This window comes from Dermacentor silvarum, chromosome 10, assembly GCF_013339745.2.
Source record: "Dermacentor silvarum isolate Dsil-2018 chromosome 10, BIME_Dsil_1.4, whole genome shotgun sequence".
NCBI classification, from domain to species: domain Eukaryota; kingdom Metazoa; phylum Arthropoda; class Arachnida; order Ixodida; family Ixodidae; genus Dermacentor; species Dermacentor silvarum.
The window spans coordinates 85,452,148-85,469,394 of NC_051163.1; the positions used below are offsets into that span (position 1 = coordinate 85,452,148).

The window sequence follows — 17,247 nt, forward strand, 5'->3', positions numbered from 1 at the left end:
GCGCATGTACATCTGGCCACAAAATATTACAGACCATGAAATCTGATATAAATCTGAATATCGTCGCAGCCTTATAACGCAGCCTCGTATTTGCAATTCGGGCCTCCACTAGAATATGCTAACAACATTGTTGTATGCAGTTTTACTGGCTACTGCTACAGGCTGCTCGGGAATTGAACGTTTTCTGAGATCCTGTGGTCCGTAAACTATTGTGGCCGGGTGTACCAGGATCAGACCTGTGCACGTTACAAAGAAATCTAACCCTTCACAATTACAGCTACTTTATTCAATAACGCAATTCATTACAGTTACCAATTACTGCTCCGTGAAAGTAATTGAAGAATAATCAAAAGTAATCTATTACTATTACGCAAAATTGCTCCGAAATTTTGATAACATTCCACAGATACCGTAAACAGAACGAGCTGTCCTGGCACATTCAATCCGACCTCGGCAACGCTTCATACATTGCTTGTCTTTATAAATGACTGCTGTTAAAAAAACTCATCAGTCATCTTCTCTCATTCTTGTCGTGAAGTAATCAACAGCCACACTGAAAACTCCCTCCAGGTTAGGGTTTTGGGGAACATGGCGTTGTTGTTACTGACATCTTAAGCACAACATTCTCGTTACTCAGCACCTGGGTTCTCTGTGAAACGTAACGCTTCATTCTTGCTGGGGCTTAAAGAAGACACTTCTTCTGGGACAAATAAACACCGTAAAAGTCGTCCGTAAAAATATATCCATGCATTAACTTCCTAAGTGGCGTTGCCTATCGATATATACCAGCAGCGGCTTTATTCGTCGGCCAACCTCTAGTGGAGCGTTAACATAAGGAAACAAATATTCAGATCTCGGGTTTGCTCTTATCAACATGCGCATAGATGAGGCTTGTTACGTGGTAGGATCTCCGGCGTTCTACTGTAGGTCCTGCCAAATTCAGGTTCCGAAGATTGCGTCAGCCATAACAGCCTGTCTGACCAATAAAGTGGGTAATTACGTGTGATTGGTTACTGAACATGTAAATGAATTAAAGCTGGTGTTACCGAGTAACGAATGTAATCGGTAAATTGTAAAATTACCAAGAGTGTAATAAATTACAAGGAATTATTTACATTTAACCATTACGTACAAGTCTGGCCAGGATTTGCAAATATACCCTTTTAGCATGGACGGTATAGTTGCTTTTTTTCTGTCATAAATTTTAGTTTAGGTTCCAGCCTGTCCCGTCGTCTTCGTCATCTTGTCTTTCGTGTTTACTGCCTAAATGTTCTTTTTTTAACTGGAGGCAATAAATTTACTAAATATAACAGTAATTAAATTTACTAATTGAGAAACCACGGTCATTAGCATTAATAAATGAAATAAAAGATGTATATTGCTTTCGCAATTTAGTTTCATCAGCACCACGTTTTCTGCGGCATTGTCCTCCCTAACAAACATGACCTCTGTGCTGGGAACCTCCCAATCTATGTTTTCGCCAACGCGGATAAAAATTTTCCTAGATTTCCTAAGATTTTCATAGACGTTATTCTTCGAGATGTGGTTATTAACGGTCAATTCGTTAATACGTTTATTACAAATATAAATATTTCGGTGTATTCATGACGTTATTCTTCGAGATGTGGTTATTAACGGTCAATTCGTTAATACGTTTATTACAAATATAAATATTTCGGTGTGTTATTCAACTAAACTGCAAATCTTGATGTAAATTTTAAAAATCTAAATTCGCTTAAAATGCTTATATTTCGAAGTCACGGCAGTCAGGTTAAAGGAACGTCGCAGTGCAAGTTATGCTAAAAACACAGCTTGAAGCAAGATTCACCGAAGAAGACCGCAGTTTGTCCTTTGTTCTACACGCAAAACAACTTTGGACAACAACAAAGTTACGGAACGTAACAGTGTCAAAGCAGTGGGCCAGTTTACGGCAACAGTGTAAAAGATCTGCCATAAATTTTCTTGCATGTCCTGCTCAAACAAAACACAACCACACTTACGTGCTTATACGTCCTTAACGCACGCAGATAGGCAGCCATCTTTCTTTCTTTCCTCCATGCCAAAACTCACTCAAGCATGTCACCACGTAGGCTTTATCCAAGGTCCTTCTGCCTATGAATGTTAGCCTAAAATTTTTGTACACGCTTGCATAGTCGGCTGTTTATGCGCCGCGATTGCCTTGTTGTGCTTGGCGCTAGAGCAAATGGGCGCGCTTGCGGCGATATCTACCCATACTGCTTTTGTTTAGTGCTGTACCACACATTTGTTATGCTCGCTTTCGGATGAATATTGCATTCAAAGTGCAAAAAGTGGGGTCGGACGCGCATCTAGAGGTACGATCTGCACTAGCCCAGTAGCGATGCACTGTTAACGAGCCCATGCAGGACATCCACGCCTTGTCCTTTACTTGGCGAGATGTCCTGGGATCCTGTCCTGGGATGTCCCTTACTTGGCGAGAAATCATACTTTGCTTGCTAATGCGAAGGGGATTTGGGGTGACTGAAAAATAAGCACGCCGTCGGGTCATCATTTCCATGTTTAAGTTCTGGCAGTGCCGCATCAGTTTATAACGTCCGGGCGTTTTTGAATCCGCCGTGTGTTCGTGGAATACTTCGTGCAAAAAACACACAAAAGTATGTACTATCAGCTCCTGAAGCCAACGTAAAAAAAGCGTCTCGAGATTGGCAACGTCGCGTGTCAACAAACGCACAGAAATCACAGAACCGAATCTGACGTACGAGTTTTTATCTGCCTTGTTCGCGTGTTGGTACTGATGGTATACGCAACGCTTGCGCAATCCACGGCTCCACTCAATTAGTAGCACTGTTCACGGCTTCTTGAGCCAACATTTATAGACAAAAAAGTATTTATAAACCTTGTGTTGAGTGACCGACGGCTACTTCCAAAACTAATCGCTCGGCGCAATTTCGACGGAAAATCGCAGTGGTTGCTACGGCGTTGCGACGCTGCGACCAACTGCTCGGTCGCAGCCGAAAGTCGCGGGGTTGGCTCTGCTACTGCGATTTTCGTCGCATGCGACGGAAATTGCGTGCGATGAAAACCGCATCATGTGAAACGGCCTTAAGCCGGTCCAGGCCACGCTGCGCAGCGTTCGTGTCAAGCGTGCTTACAGCTGTACAGTGCACTTCTGAGCACACACACATCGCAGAAAACAAGAACTTTTGCGCCTAGCACCGCTGTGACACATCGCATGTATTTGTATCTTGCGAACAGGTTTCGTAACAGCAACTGGGAACTCAGACGTCACTGCCACCACGTTCGATCGTAGCCGGCAAAGCGGCTCACACGAGTCGCCCGCCGTAGCACATGAATGAAAGCTACAACGCGGCAATAAAGCTGATCGCTACTGATCATATCATCAGTTATGAATGTTGCAAAGGACTGCTGTTCACCACCACTTCGTGGCGAAGAACCGTTGTTCTCAGATCACAAGGCAGTCGCATACGCTGGGTACGCTGATCGGACACTTCATTTTGTCGCCCCCTGAACATGTACCGTGCTTGGAATGCACCTGTATGCGATGAACTTCTCGTTTGCAATGCATGCGCGAATTACGGTACAAATAAATCACAAAGTCCACGGCTTCAAATGTTTTTTCAGACGCTCACGTAAACTCAACACAGTTCCTGAATTCTGTCTATTCCTCTCGGCGATCCCATGTACTGATGAGGTCTGCCAGGGCGCACCGGCTTGCTGCCTTCGATGAGTATTTCCGTGAGTGCTGGATAGCGCTAGTAACAATCACGAGAACGAGAAAAATGAGCCGTTTCTGACGGAGCTGCAGCTTAGTCCTCGCGTCCCCCCCCCCCCCCCCCCCCCCCTTCGCTTCGAGCAAGCGCCATGGTTGTCGTGATGACGTCGCACAAATCCGCCTCGGACTAGTTATTTATTGACGAGCAGGCATGCGGATGGAAAGTCACGAACGTTTTTCAGGACATCCGTCTAACCATCCGCAAGGCGGAGCGGGGAACCAAGGCGGAATGCGGAATGGAGGATGGATTTAGTTGAGGATTTAAAGTTGAGGACAGTGGCAAAATTGGTGCGTCAACATTTAACTTTCAGTTGGTGCTGGATAAGCTTTCGTGGAGCCAACTCCCAACCACCACCGATACAGAAAAGACGCTGCGCGTCGGTGTAGTCCGCGCTGAGGTCCGAGTTGCAGCTAAAGTGTTAGTCTTGTGCAGTCTGGCTCACCTTATATCATGTGCCGCCACACAATTGACTTATGCGAAAATTAAAAAAATATGCGAGTGCCACCTAGCTGGAGAGAACCAAGGTTGGTTTCGTGTTTGGTTGGAGCCAGTCGGAAAATTATTTTGTACTTCGCCTATTTTTATTGTTACTAGTTTTTAAATGAACTACTCAATTATTATGTTAAGAGAAAACGTGTCAATGAGAAAATTGTAGACACTGACTGATAGAAAACCCGCAAAATACAAAAAGGTGCCACGCGACTTGTCGTGCAGAACGCAAGTGAATGTGTCTGATGGCGAGCTGTCTCACGGCGTCTGTCCTAGAGCGTGGAATCGTGACGCAGAAGTCGTCGTGTGATGTCCGAGCAGCCTTTTCTGCGTCATTTTCAGTGACCGCGATGACATCGAACAGAAATGTCATGGCCTTTTTTCCATCAAGTAATGGGTAAGTTCCGCGATTTGCCATATTAGTTGGTCATGACTTCCATGTCGACTATATACATTGTAATGACGGTTTTGAAGCGCAGAAGACTGCCGATTGTCCTTGACTCTTTCTATTGAACATACCAAGTGCACCGCCGAAAGCCGGGAGTTCTGCTGTTGTAATTTAAACTTCACCGTAGGCCCGTCCAACCATGGCATCAAAACTCGTCCAATTACTCAGTGTAAAAAACAGAAAAAAAAAACAGGCCACACATACACAGTGCGTCAGGCAAAACAGTTTTACTTCCATTCTAAGCAGTAGTTGCATAAGTCAGTAACACATCTACGCTCGGTTCAACGAAGTAGGACACTGTGTAATATACAAGCATGCCAAAAGTCTGCTTCTGACATTCTGATAGAGCAGATACGAAAACAATACTCCGACAGAGGAGGAACATAGAATCAACAGAATAGATCATCGTTGCGAGTAGTGTCATCTCAGAAAGCACATGACAAGGTAAGTAAGCTGATTCCTAAGATGCAGTTGAGATTTATGTAGCCGTAGGCGGGTGCTAAAAACTAAAATCTGAGGCATAAGGTGAGTAAAGCAACTCGAGAAGACTTGGGAATCTTCATGATCTTGCGAGCATTGCAACAATTGGCACAAAAACATAAGTTACATAGGCGGGCAAGTAACTTAGGCGTCTCTCCAAGTAAAAGAGTTAGGAAAAGTACACATACTTTCTTGCAATGGCTTGTGGGATATGTGCTATTAGTAATTGGTACATGTGAATGCCAAATGTGCAGCAAATTAATCTCGTGGCGAATCGGCAGAGTCCATTCGATGGCACGAACGAGCGAGAAATATTTTTCCGAATTAAGAATTTAAAAGCTTTGACTTGACTTAACTGCTACCAAATAAAAAAGTTGGGAAGGTACGCCCGTTTGTGAAGTGGCAGTTTCTAAATATGGGTGCGAAAGTAAACTTTCCCATTCATCGACTGTGTGCGTGCTGGCGTCTGCTAGCGCCATTGTCAAAAGCTGTAAGTGCGGCGCGAAAAAAAAAAAACAAAAAACCAAAAAAAAACACTGCCCTACTTCAGATGTCCACGACATCAGTCAAGCTGAGGTAGGAGCAGATTCGCGCTTGCATGTCTTTGCCGAGCTTATCGAATGTAGTCTTTCTCTTGCGATGCGGGTGGCAGGCTATCCTGGTTTTGACCACGCCCACGAGGATGAAGTATTCGGAAGCGAGCCGTTTGCGCGCCTCGGCGATCTTCTCGATCACGGACTGGTCGAGGGCGTTAAAAACAGCGCGAAGGGATAGTTGCACCGAGAAGCAGTACTGCAAGGTCTCGAAGGCAAGGGCGTCCTGTTTTTCCACGGAGCCGTTGACAAAGTGGACGGCTTTGTTGACGAGCATCTGCGTTTTCGAAGAAGAAACAATTAAACGCGAAACATGTACGTAGAAATCGCACGATCCATCGTGCAGCTATTGCCATCGAAAACGCCATCATACATGGCGCTCGAGGAGCTAATGTTTTCGACAGTCGCTGGAGTAATCTTTAGCATGCATGGTTTGAAGATAAGATAGTTTCGAAGAACATACTTCCTACTTTCGCCTTAATTACGGCTAGTGCCATGATTGTATTCCTAACGTACTTTTTACTTCTGCGTCTAAAACGGCGCGTCCAGTTAAAGCTTTTAAATGCGCGCATTGGTTTCGATATGCTACGTGCGTTTCAGAATAGAAAAACAAAGTCGAAGTTTTGCCCGAAAGGCGAAGCATCCCTTGCGATAGAACATTAGTAGAAAACTATACGTAGTGCGGATATTAGTTTTATCGATCGTATAAACTTGTAAGCATTGACTTACGAACTAAATTAACAAGCACGGTGTGACGTGCGCACAGGTAAACATGAACACATCTCGCCCGACGACAGCGGGAACTCGCTGTCAAGCCGCTGCAGTCAGGAAGCGCGGCCGCAGCAGCGAGCGAATTGACTTTCGTGCTGCCTCTCGCTTCAACGCCAGCTAAACGTCGAAAGCACAGCGCGTACTAACCTACCAGCAGTTTGTCGACGTTGCAGACGATCGCTTTCAAGAAACGGTCGCCGCGCAAGAAGCAGCAGCAGCAGCAGCCAGAGTTGAACGCTTCAAGCCTGTGATGGACATTTTGAGCATCTCCTATACGTAGTGATCACTGCGCTGCCGTAGAAAGGCTTCGAATTGCATGACCACCGTTTCTACTGCACAGATACTATTCGGGCACCCAGTGGAAAGGCAATGCGGAAAATGTCGGAAATATGTCACGCGTGGACTGCCACCGTAAAAGCTGCTTGCGAGCGAAATGCACGATTGCTATGTAGTGAAATATCGAAATTCTTCATATGGCCCCAACGTAACGGCGTGATCAAGTTATTGATTTGGAAGCGAAGTTCTAACCATTCACAGAAGATTCCGAAGAATTGAAATTAGTGTGGCTTCATCAGTTCATGTGCAATACAGAGCGTTTTACAGGTTTGCCCACGCTAAAAGATGCTGCTCTTTAAAATATGAAAGGAAGATTTGAGGCTATGTATTTAAAAGGCGTTTCGGATGCCACTGTATTCTCTTGTTGAAAGTTAGGAGAGCATGAAGTGCAAGGCCAATTTACACGCGCATATATATAACTAACCATGAACAGTAGATGCCTCCGCTGCCAATTCTATGTTAAAGAAAGCTATACCTTTCGCTACTTAGCGTAGCCAAGACTTACTGCAATTAAAAAAAAAACGGGTAAGCCAAGCGTATAGGTCAACACGGAAGAAGGAATACGACATTTCTATCTTCAGTTTACATATACCAATGCGATCACGCACAACTGCCCAGATAGGAAGCACTTTGATATACATATTGTGGCGCGACAAGTGACCGATGTCACATCAGAAATCATGCCCGCCGACCCCTCAGCGTCGTCGTCAGCTGGAAGCGACATCGTTCACGTAACAAGACTAAAACCATATCACACACACCTTTCACTGCCGATGTGTAGCTTAAGCCCCAGGACGGTGCTTCTACTGCCGGGGGTGATGATACGGAACAACCGCCACATTGTGGCTGCACTGAGGAGAAGAAAGACGACGTGTTCCCGCTTGCTATAGCGTCGCCATCTTGTCCATCTTGGCCTCCGTTGGGCTTCCGTGTAAATAAAGTGTGAGTAGCCTTGGGCATCAGCTACACGTAACATTATATCTTAACAGCGTGCAGCAGCGAGTTCTTTTCAGGAAGCATTGGATGATTTCAACGTTTGCCTAAGCTAGCTCTCCGAGCTTCCCAAAAAATATTTCACGTTTTCTGCAACGTTTTCTTGGGCGAGTTGGCTGATATTTGTTAAAGCCATTGAAGCGCAATAAGAACAGAGAACTGAACACCACAGGCGCTACTTTGACAACTGACATATTGGGTTTCCCTAGCCGAGCAGGAAAAAACGAGATAATGCGCATGCGTATTATTCGGCGTGTTTTTTTTGCTTGGATGGAGTAACCGAGTGAACTTGTTGCGAGTGTAGCGCACGTGGCGTCCAATCCCCTGCCTCAGTGTTTGTGCTAATTGTACATACATTTGTGCATCCTACAATGATTTCACCATATATTTGACGTTCACCAATTTAAAACGCTCACGACCACACATAAGGAACAGCACTGCTTTCCGGTGGGTCACGTTGAGAACCACGAAATGGCTCTAACACTTGCAACGCGACAGTAAGCTAATTTGCCTTTACAAAGGGGGTAGCATTTCTGAACCACAAGGGTAGGCAATGGATGGTAAAACGTTCTAGTGAAGGTGGTTAACCTGAGTCAAAGCGTTATTTTCTTATAGCGATGAGCATTCTTTGCCTACTTCGGGAGCTTTCCGTCCGTCCGTACATCCATCCGTCCATCCCATCTCATCTCATCCATTCCCATCCATCTCATCCATCCTCTTACGCCAACATTGCAGCCTAAGTTGTCGCGAGTAGGTATGTGCTCGTATTCTGCCCAGCTGCTCGAGGGACTTGATACTCGGCATGGACTTTCTACAGGCGAATGGAGCCATAATTAACCTGGAAAAATCGAGCGTGACGTTCTCTACGGCAAAAGCCATAGCAAGCGACGCTGGCGACGAGAATCACACCAAAAACGCCTTGGGCATCGTCGAAGACAGTATAACGGTACCGCCAAGAAGCAGCCTACTGACCCTGGTAACGTGCGACGCATTCGACGGCTCTGAGGGCATCGCCGAGGCAAACATTCCGTTAATGCTGGAGCGGAACATCTGCATTGCACGGAGCCTCGTTCAGCTTCAGCACAGACGCTCATTAGTCCCGCTGACAAACTTCAGCAACGAATATCAGCCCTTACCGCAAGGCACAGCTGTCGCCTTCCTCCATGAAATTGCTGCTTTCACTGATGTCGCCTCGCTAGAAACGGCTTCCCCTAATTCATCGAAAGAGGTCAAACTGAGTGATCGCATTCAGATTAACCCCGGCTTATCGGAATCGACAGAAACGGCAGCTACTTGACCTTGTCAATAGCTTCTCTGGCTGTTTCTCTACAAAGTCTAAAGTACGGCGCACCTCCGTTACGAAGCATCGCATTCCGGACGAGTCAGCACGCCCCGTTCGTCAGCACCCTTACCGCGTTGCGCCTACGGAAAGGGAGGTGATAAAGCGCCAGGTTCAAGAAGTGTTAGATGATGACGTGATTCAGCCGTCCATAAGTCCATGGGCATCACCCGTCGTTTTAGTTAAAAAGAAGGACAACACACTACGCTTCTGCGTAGACTACAGACGGCTTAATAGTGTCACCAAACGCGACGTTTATCCTCTGCCACGGATCGATGACACTCTGGACCGTCTACGCCACGCCCAATTTTTCCCCTCGTTGGATCTTAAGTCTGGGTATTGGCAGAACGAAGTAGATGAGCGTGACCGTGAAAAAACGGCATTTGTGACTCCTGATGGATATATATTAATTCAAAGTCTTCCCATTCGGCCTGTGTTCCGCACCTGCCACATTTCAGCGGATGATGGACACTGTTCTCTCTGGACTGAAATGACAGACTTGCTTAGTCTACTTAGACGACGTTGTGGTGTTTTCAAGAACGTTTGATGAACATCTAGAACGACTCAGGAATGTACTCCTCGCAATCAGCAAAGCAAATCTGACTATCAAGGCTGAGAAATGTCATTTTGGCTTTCAGGAGCTAAAGTTTCTCGGACACGTAGTCAACCCCCACGGTGTTCGGCCAGACCCCGAGAAGCTCGCCAGACCCCGAGAAGCTAGCTGCCGTTGCTGAGTTCCCGCGTCCAACAGACAAGAAGGCAGTTCAGCGATTCTTAGGTCTCTGCGCCTACTACCGTCGTTTTGTCGAAGGATTTTCAAGGATCACCGAACCATTAATGAGACTAACACGCCAAGATGTACCCATCGAGTGGACGGAAGAGCAACAGGAAGCCTTTACAGAATTGCGGAAGCGACTGCAAACAGCCCCCGTACTCGCGCATTTCGACGACAAGGCTGACACAGAAATCCACACAGACGTCAGCAACGTGGGGCTCGGTGCTATACTCGTTCAGTGGCAAGACGGCGCCGAACGAGTACTAGCCTACGCGAGCCGCAGTCTCACAAAGGCGGAGGTCAACTATTCGACGACTGAAAAGGAGTGTCTAGTTGTCATTTGGGCCATCGGCAAGTTCCGACCCTACCTTTACGGTCGTCCTTTTCGCGTAGTAAGTGACCACCACTCACTGTGTGGGCTTGCGAGTCTTAGGGACCCTTCAGGCCGCCTCGCTCTTTGGAGCCTCCGCCTTCAGGAGTACGACGTCACAGTGGTATATCGATCCGGACAGAAGCACGGCGACGCTGACTGCCTCTCACGTGCGCCGATACCTTGCAAGCCCAGTGACTTAGAACAAGATTTCCCGTTTCTTGGTGTAGTAGACACTGTCGAGATGGCTGACCTCCAATGTGCAGACAGTCCATTACTTCCCGTCATCAGATACCTTCAGGGAGCCGACGTTCTTGTTCCACGACCGATGTCACGAGGTATGACTTCTTACTGCCTCCGGAACGACGTGCTCTACAAAAAGAACTTCGAAAACAGGCAAGAAACGTTCCTTCTTGTCGTTCCAGTTTCACTGCGCGAAGAAGTACTGCAGGCGTGTTATGACGACCCGTGGGCCGGACACTTAGGCTTCGCCAGGACGTTAGCGCGCATACGCCAGAAGTATTACTGGCCACAACTGTTCTCGTCCGTTCAGGGCTACGTGAGAAGCTGCCGTGATTGCCAACGGCGCAACGTTCCACCTTTGAAACCTGCTGGTCTTCTACAACCGCTAGAACTTCCTCCAGCACCGTTTCAACAGGTGGGCATTTATCTCCTCGGTCCGTTCCTTACGTCATCCGCAGGAAACAAATGGATAGTCGTCGCAACGGACTACCTAACATGGTACGCAGAAACCAAAGCTGCGCCCCGCGGAACTGGTACAGAAGTCGCGATGTTTTTTGTGCATGAAATCGTGCTACGTCACGGGGCCCCTTCCGTCTTAATAACCGATCAAGGAACTGCGTTTACTGCTGACTTAATGCAGGAGATCGTCACGCTGACCCACACCAATCATAGGAAAACCACGGCCTATCACCCACACACTAATGGACTAACCGAGCGCCACAACAGAAGTATGGCCGATATGATCTCGATCTACGTTGACGTAGAGCACAAGTCCTGGAACCAAATTCTGCCATACGTGACATTCGAATACAATACGGCTGTGCAGGAAACCACCCGATTCATACCATTTGAACTGGTTTATGGGCACTCCGTAACAAAACCTTTAGACGCCATGCTCCCGGTAGACAACGGAACAACAAGAAATGACAATGCTGACGACATCGTCCAGGAAGCCGAAGAAGCTCGACAGCTTGCTCGCAACCGCATCCGCAACCACCAGAGTGTCGACGCCCGCCGTTACAACAGTGGCCGAAGGAACATTCAGTACGACCCCGGCGACTACGTTTGGGTGTGGACACCCGTCCGTCACCAGGGGCTGTCGGAAAAATTACTGAGCTGATACTTTGGCCCGTACAAGATCGTCAGGCGACTCAGCGATGTGAACTACGAGGTCGTCCCTCAGAGTACTAATATGAGCTCAAGCCGAGGGAGGGCACGAGCCGAGGCGTAGTACGGATGAAGCCGTACTACGCCCGCGAAGAAGTGCCCCTCTGATCCACTCTCTCCCACGCCCTCTGTCGCCCTTTACTCTCTCCGACCGGCGACCGGGACGGTCGCTTCTCACGTGGGGAGTAATGACGCGAAGTAAGCTGCCCACTACAGGCACAAGATCGCCAGAAAGAAGATGACGAAGGGCGCAGGTGTGCGCGCGTTCTCTTGAGTGTCGGCCATCATTAAAGAAGGCTGTTCTCTTTCGGCGAGCCCCGATTAATTATCTTCGTGACAATATAGTATTGATCATAGTCACTGCAGCATCGTAATCACAGTCTCATCATGCTGTCGTTAATACAGTCTGTTGCTACATTCCGGGAATGCAAATAATTTTGCTATTCTTTTTTCCCTTTTTCCAAAGTGAAAAAAAAAAAACCTTGCCCTTCCACTCTGAAGAATGACTACAAGCAAAGCTGTCATGTGTTCTGAAATGACGAAATTATATATATGTATAACTATATACTATATGCCATTAAAGCATCAAGACAAAGACACCCTAATCCACCTTAATTGACCTTAATCAACCCTAATCCTTAATACAGTTGACCTTAATGCACCTTAGCACTCTTTAATCCTCATTCATCCACCCTACTCGACATAAATCAACCTTAATGCACCCTTATCCGCCTTAATCAACCCAAATCCTCCTTAATCCACCTTAATTCACCCTAGACCTCCTTATTCCACCTTAATCCTCTTTCATCCACCTTAATCAACCCTAATCCTCCTTAATACACCTTAATCGATTTTAATGAGACTTCATCCACCCTAACCCAGCTTAGTCCTTCATCCACCTTAATTGGCGGATTGGTGAGTATACTACCTCCGCCACGGGCAGGCCCGGTACTGCACAGACGTCGGGATTGGTCCACTGTTTTCCCTGTCGACGCGACTTTTTTCTACACACCCTGTCGACTCGCACACTTTTGTTCAGAACCTAGCCCCATACAGCTTCACTATAAAGATTATTTTCCACGTTGTACCGCAATTTCGATTCACAAAAAAATTTTTTCACAACATCCTGGTCGACACCCTGGCAGTGAATGCGGCGAACTGATAAAGATTTACACCGGGTGCCATTTCAAGCAGGAGAGACATGGTATGACCTGCTCTCCGACAACGTGCGATGCTTCTGAAAGGTGGCTGCTGCAAAGAGGAAACCTTATCGGAGTTTACTGAAACGTAATGGGACATTGTAGGGCTAGGGGGTTGAAAGAATTACTACTTCTGATGGTACACGATATTCGTGTACTGTATTTCTTTATGTTTCACCAAGACATTGAGGAACCTACGCCTTTTATTCTCGTGTACTTTAGCATAAATTACTCCTCCGTACGCATTACGCAACGATGAGCGTTCTCGCCAAACGCGCACTATATATACAGGGTGTTTCAGCGAACACTTTCAAAAATTCTTAAAGGTTGCCTGTGGCAGATAGCACAATTTTAGTTCATGAGCTGGTCTACTCGTAGAGGCGGACATTACTTCCACAAGAAATTGAAATGCATAATCGAATAATTAACAGAAATTCACTAATTAAGTTTTTAACTAATTGCCTGATGGCCCATATTGCAATTTACAAATTGTAGCCGTGGAGTTCGCAAGGCGGATCCACTTAGAATTAATTCTCAGTCTGACACCAGTTTCGAGATATTAATTCCCGAACTTTGCGAAGAAATGCATTGGCGTTCCAGTTAATCTTGTGCTTCAATGCAAAAAGCGACGTTTTGTTAAGAACCTAACTGGAACGCCAGTGCATTTCTCCGCAGTGTTAGGGAATTAATATCTCAAAACTGGTGTCATCCCGAGAATTCGTTCCAAATGGATGCGCCTTGCGAACTCCACGGCTAAAATTTCTAAATTGCAATATGGGCCATCAGGTAATTAGAAACCTAATTAGTGATTTTTTGGTAATTATTTGATTATACATTTCAATTTCTTGTGGAAGTAATGTCCGCCTCTTCGAGTAGACCAGCTCATGAACTAGAATTGGGCTATCTGCCACAGACAACCTTAAATAAATTTTGAAAGTGTTCGCTGAAACACCCTGTATAGCGTAACGCACTGAATACATCCATAAAGACAATTCCACAAATCACACTAGTCGTACCAGTAACCGTGACCACAGGTTTCCAGCAGATTTCAAAGCTTTCCAAAATATTGTACACAAACACTCGACACCGATTAATACAGGTGAATAGCCGAACGCCTCTAGAAAGCTATTCTGTTTAGACAAGAAATTACGCGCTTGAAGGCGTGTAAATATTTACTGCAGTGAGGATATATCTGTATCGTTTCTTGCTGCAGTGCGTAATTAAGAGCAGAGCAGAGCAGCACGTCTGTAGCGAGGTAGCTGTAAATATAAACCGATTCCTTATATTTGTGCTGTCTCCGGTGGCGCGAGCGCCAGTGTAGACGGCAAACGCCATTCTCCTCTCCCGTCACAGGGGGAGGGGGTGGTGGGAGTTCAGAAGGGCTGTGTCCTTCCCAAGTGCTTCACCAGAATATCTAAACCTCCAGAACCCCCCCCCCCCCCCCCCTCCAAAGCTCCCGCGCAACAGCACGTTAATCGAAAATAGTTGTATACTCTCACCATTACCAACAGCCTCTACGTCCACTGCTGGACGAAAGCCTCTCCCTGCGATCTCCAATTACCCCTTTCTTGCTCTAGCTGATTCCAACCTGCGCCAGTAAATGGCCCCGCCTAGTTTTCTGCCGTGCCCGACTGCGCTTCCCTTCTCTTGTTACCCTTTCTGTAACTCTAGGTCCACCGGCTTGAAAAGCTTGCTGCCCTTTATAAGCAACGCCTCACGACTTCAAGTGTACCAGAGAGCTGGAATAATGCCAACATTATGCTAATCCATACGAAGGGAGACGTTAGAGAATTGAAAAATTCTGAGCCCATTAGTCTGCGTTCATTACGGTATAAAATATTCACCAAGATAATTTCCAATAGAATCAGGGCAACACTTGACTTCAACCAAAAGAACAGGCTGGCTTCAGGAAGGGCTATTCTACAATGGATCACATCCATGTCATCAATCAGGTAGTCGAGAGATCTGTGGAATACAATAAACCTGTATATGTGGTTTTCATAGGTTATGAAAAGACATTAGATGCAGTAGAGATACTAGCAATTATAGAGGCAATGCGTAAACAAGGAGTACAGGAGGCCTACGTGAATATCTTGGCAAATATCTACAAAGATTCCACAGCTACATTAGTTGTATATTATAACAAGTGTCTAATAGAACGCGTTGGGTGACGAATGCGCCTCGCGACGGTTTTGCGCGAAAGAACATTGCCCTGAATTGGCTTGTAAAGTCCAACCACCGGACACCACGGAAATGGGCGTTAGAGCTGTTCGTTATACAACATAAGCTGTTCGCCATATTCTAGCAATCGAATTAGCCATCCATCTAAGGCATCGCCGCGCGGATCAGGTGGTTTCAGTCACCGTCACGCGTTAGTGATGATGGGTGGTCAGCGACACGCACTGAAATGGACGCGGCGGCGCTTCGCTGTCAACGATTCGGTCCAATTTGTTGGTAATGAAACGCGCTGACAGGAGTGAGCTGGCGGAATACTGCAATCCAAGGACACACTTTTTTCATAAAAGGCGCAGAATGCTTCTGTGTACTTAAAAGAAACAAATTGTCAAACCACGGGGGACTGGCACTGAGCCACTCAGTCACCGTTCTGGCCCTTCGTGGGTTTTTTTTGGCAAGTTTTGATTGTGGTCAACCTACTCAGGTATTGTTACATAACTGAATACCTCTTTTTCTGTGAATATCGCATTGATTATAAAACAGTCTGTATACCTATTCAACAAAGGTTAAGTAACAAGTTGATTCGCTGTCTACATCACCAGTTGTACACGCATCTCAATGTCTTTTACAGCGTAAGCTGGTACGGGCGCATTCCAATATCCGTTTGGGGTCGCGATGATGCCGCCGCCGCCCCCGCCACGTAATCGCTATCGCTGGAAATGAGAAAAAAAAGTACCCGGTGTCCGCCGGGACCGAACCCAGAACCGCTGCGCGCGAGTTGGATACTTTACCAGTGAGCCACGCAAGCACTTGTAATAGCGGGGAAAAAAAACCTATAAACGCAGACGCAGACGATCCGAGCCTCCGCCAGTATGGTGGCACCATCTAGTTAAGGCGCAGACGACGAGATGTCATTCAAACAAGGCGCGCAAAAAAGAAAACGCGATCCCCAGTCTCCGCTAGTATGGTGGCGCCATCTAGTTAGCGTGTCTGCAAACGCATCGTGCGCAGCTCGCCCTCGGCTCCGTGCGGACAGTTCAGATCGTTCTCGTCAAAACGAGGCGAAGAGACTTTTACGCGAAGACCCTGGTGTGCGTGGTGCGCAAATTGGAGCTACTCTTGAGCCGCTCCAGCAGCTTACGCTGTTACTGTGCTGCGTGTGCCGCGCAGGCCTGGGACATTTTTTATTTTTTTTTGCTGTGAAATGCAACGGGCTCATAAGTTCAATTAAACAACGACTGAGTGGCAGTACTACTGCTACGAACATTTTAGAATCTGCGCCAACCACGGTACAAATGTTTTTTAATGGTATGGACCCCACCATACGCACATATACAAACACGTATTGCAACCAACCAGACTACGCGCGCTGCAATTCACACTATATCCGTGATTCAGCCAGTGCCCGCCAGGCGGCGATTCTGTTCGATCTCGCGACCATGCGTTCATTCAACCTGCGCCGTTTCTCGTAAGTATTGCAGTTAATTGCACCATTTGTGTAAAGAATGTTTGTATGCTGAAAGAAGAAATAACCAGTTATTAATCACCGCGAAAATATACAGATACAGTGGCACGAGCGCGAGGCAAGCGCGAGGCGAGGTCGCTCAATGGTTCTGTATCTTACAGCGACCTTCAAACATAGATTTAAGGTTTTCGATTTAAAAATATGTCGACCGCTTTTAAAAAAGTGTCTCGCAACCAACAGCAAAATCGAGAACGCACCAAATTACGCCTGAGAGCGCCCAAGATGACGGGGTCTCTGGAGCAGTCCCTTCTCGCTACGTTCACGGTAATGCCGATGACAAAGCGGTTTCGGAGAAGGGCCTCCTTGAGTTCGCGGCAGACGTTGCGCTGCTGGATCATGTAGTCGACGTCGGGGTCACTCTCTTCAAGGTCGATGATGAGAGAGACTAGCGTTCGGTTGCTTTCTACCAATCGCCCCAGGGCCTTGGCGGTCCTTCTCCTGAAGGTGACGCGATGGATTTCCATAAGTGCGATACTGCAGTTTCCTTCAAGGGAGCGGAACAGGTTGACGACGTCGGCTTCGGGCAAACGTATACGCAGCAGCAAATGCCTGCATGAGAGAAAAGGCCAAC

At 46.8% G+C, this 17,247-nt stretch overlaps 1 protein-coding gene across 1 annotated transcript; it reads right to left on the reverse strand.

Annotated features, from left to right (window-relative positions):
• Window positions 1-4,928: 4,928 nt before the first annotated feature.
• On the reverse strand, window positions 4,929-17,247 carry LOC119431330 (uncharacterized). Its single transcript, XM_037698816.2, has 2 exons — window positions 16,874-17,247; window positions 4,929-6,060 (listed from the first exon to the last, which is right to left on the reverse strand). Exons 1-2 carry the CDS (start codon window positions 17,138-17,140, stop codon window positions 5,737-5,739), a joined length of 591 nt encoding a protein of 196 aa, XP_037554744.1. The 5' UTR covers window positions 17,141-17,247; the 3' UTR covers window positions 4,929-5,736.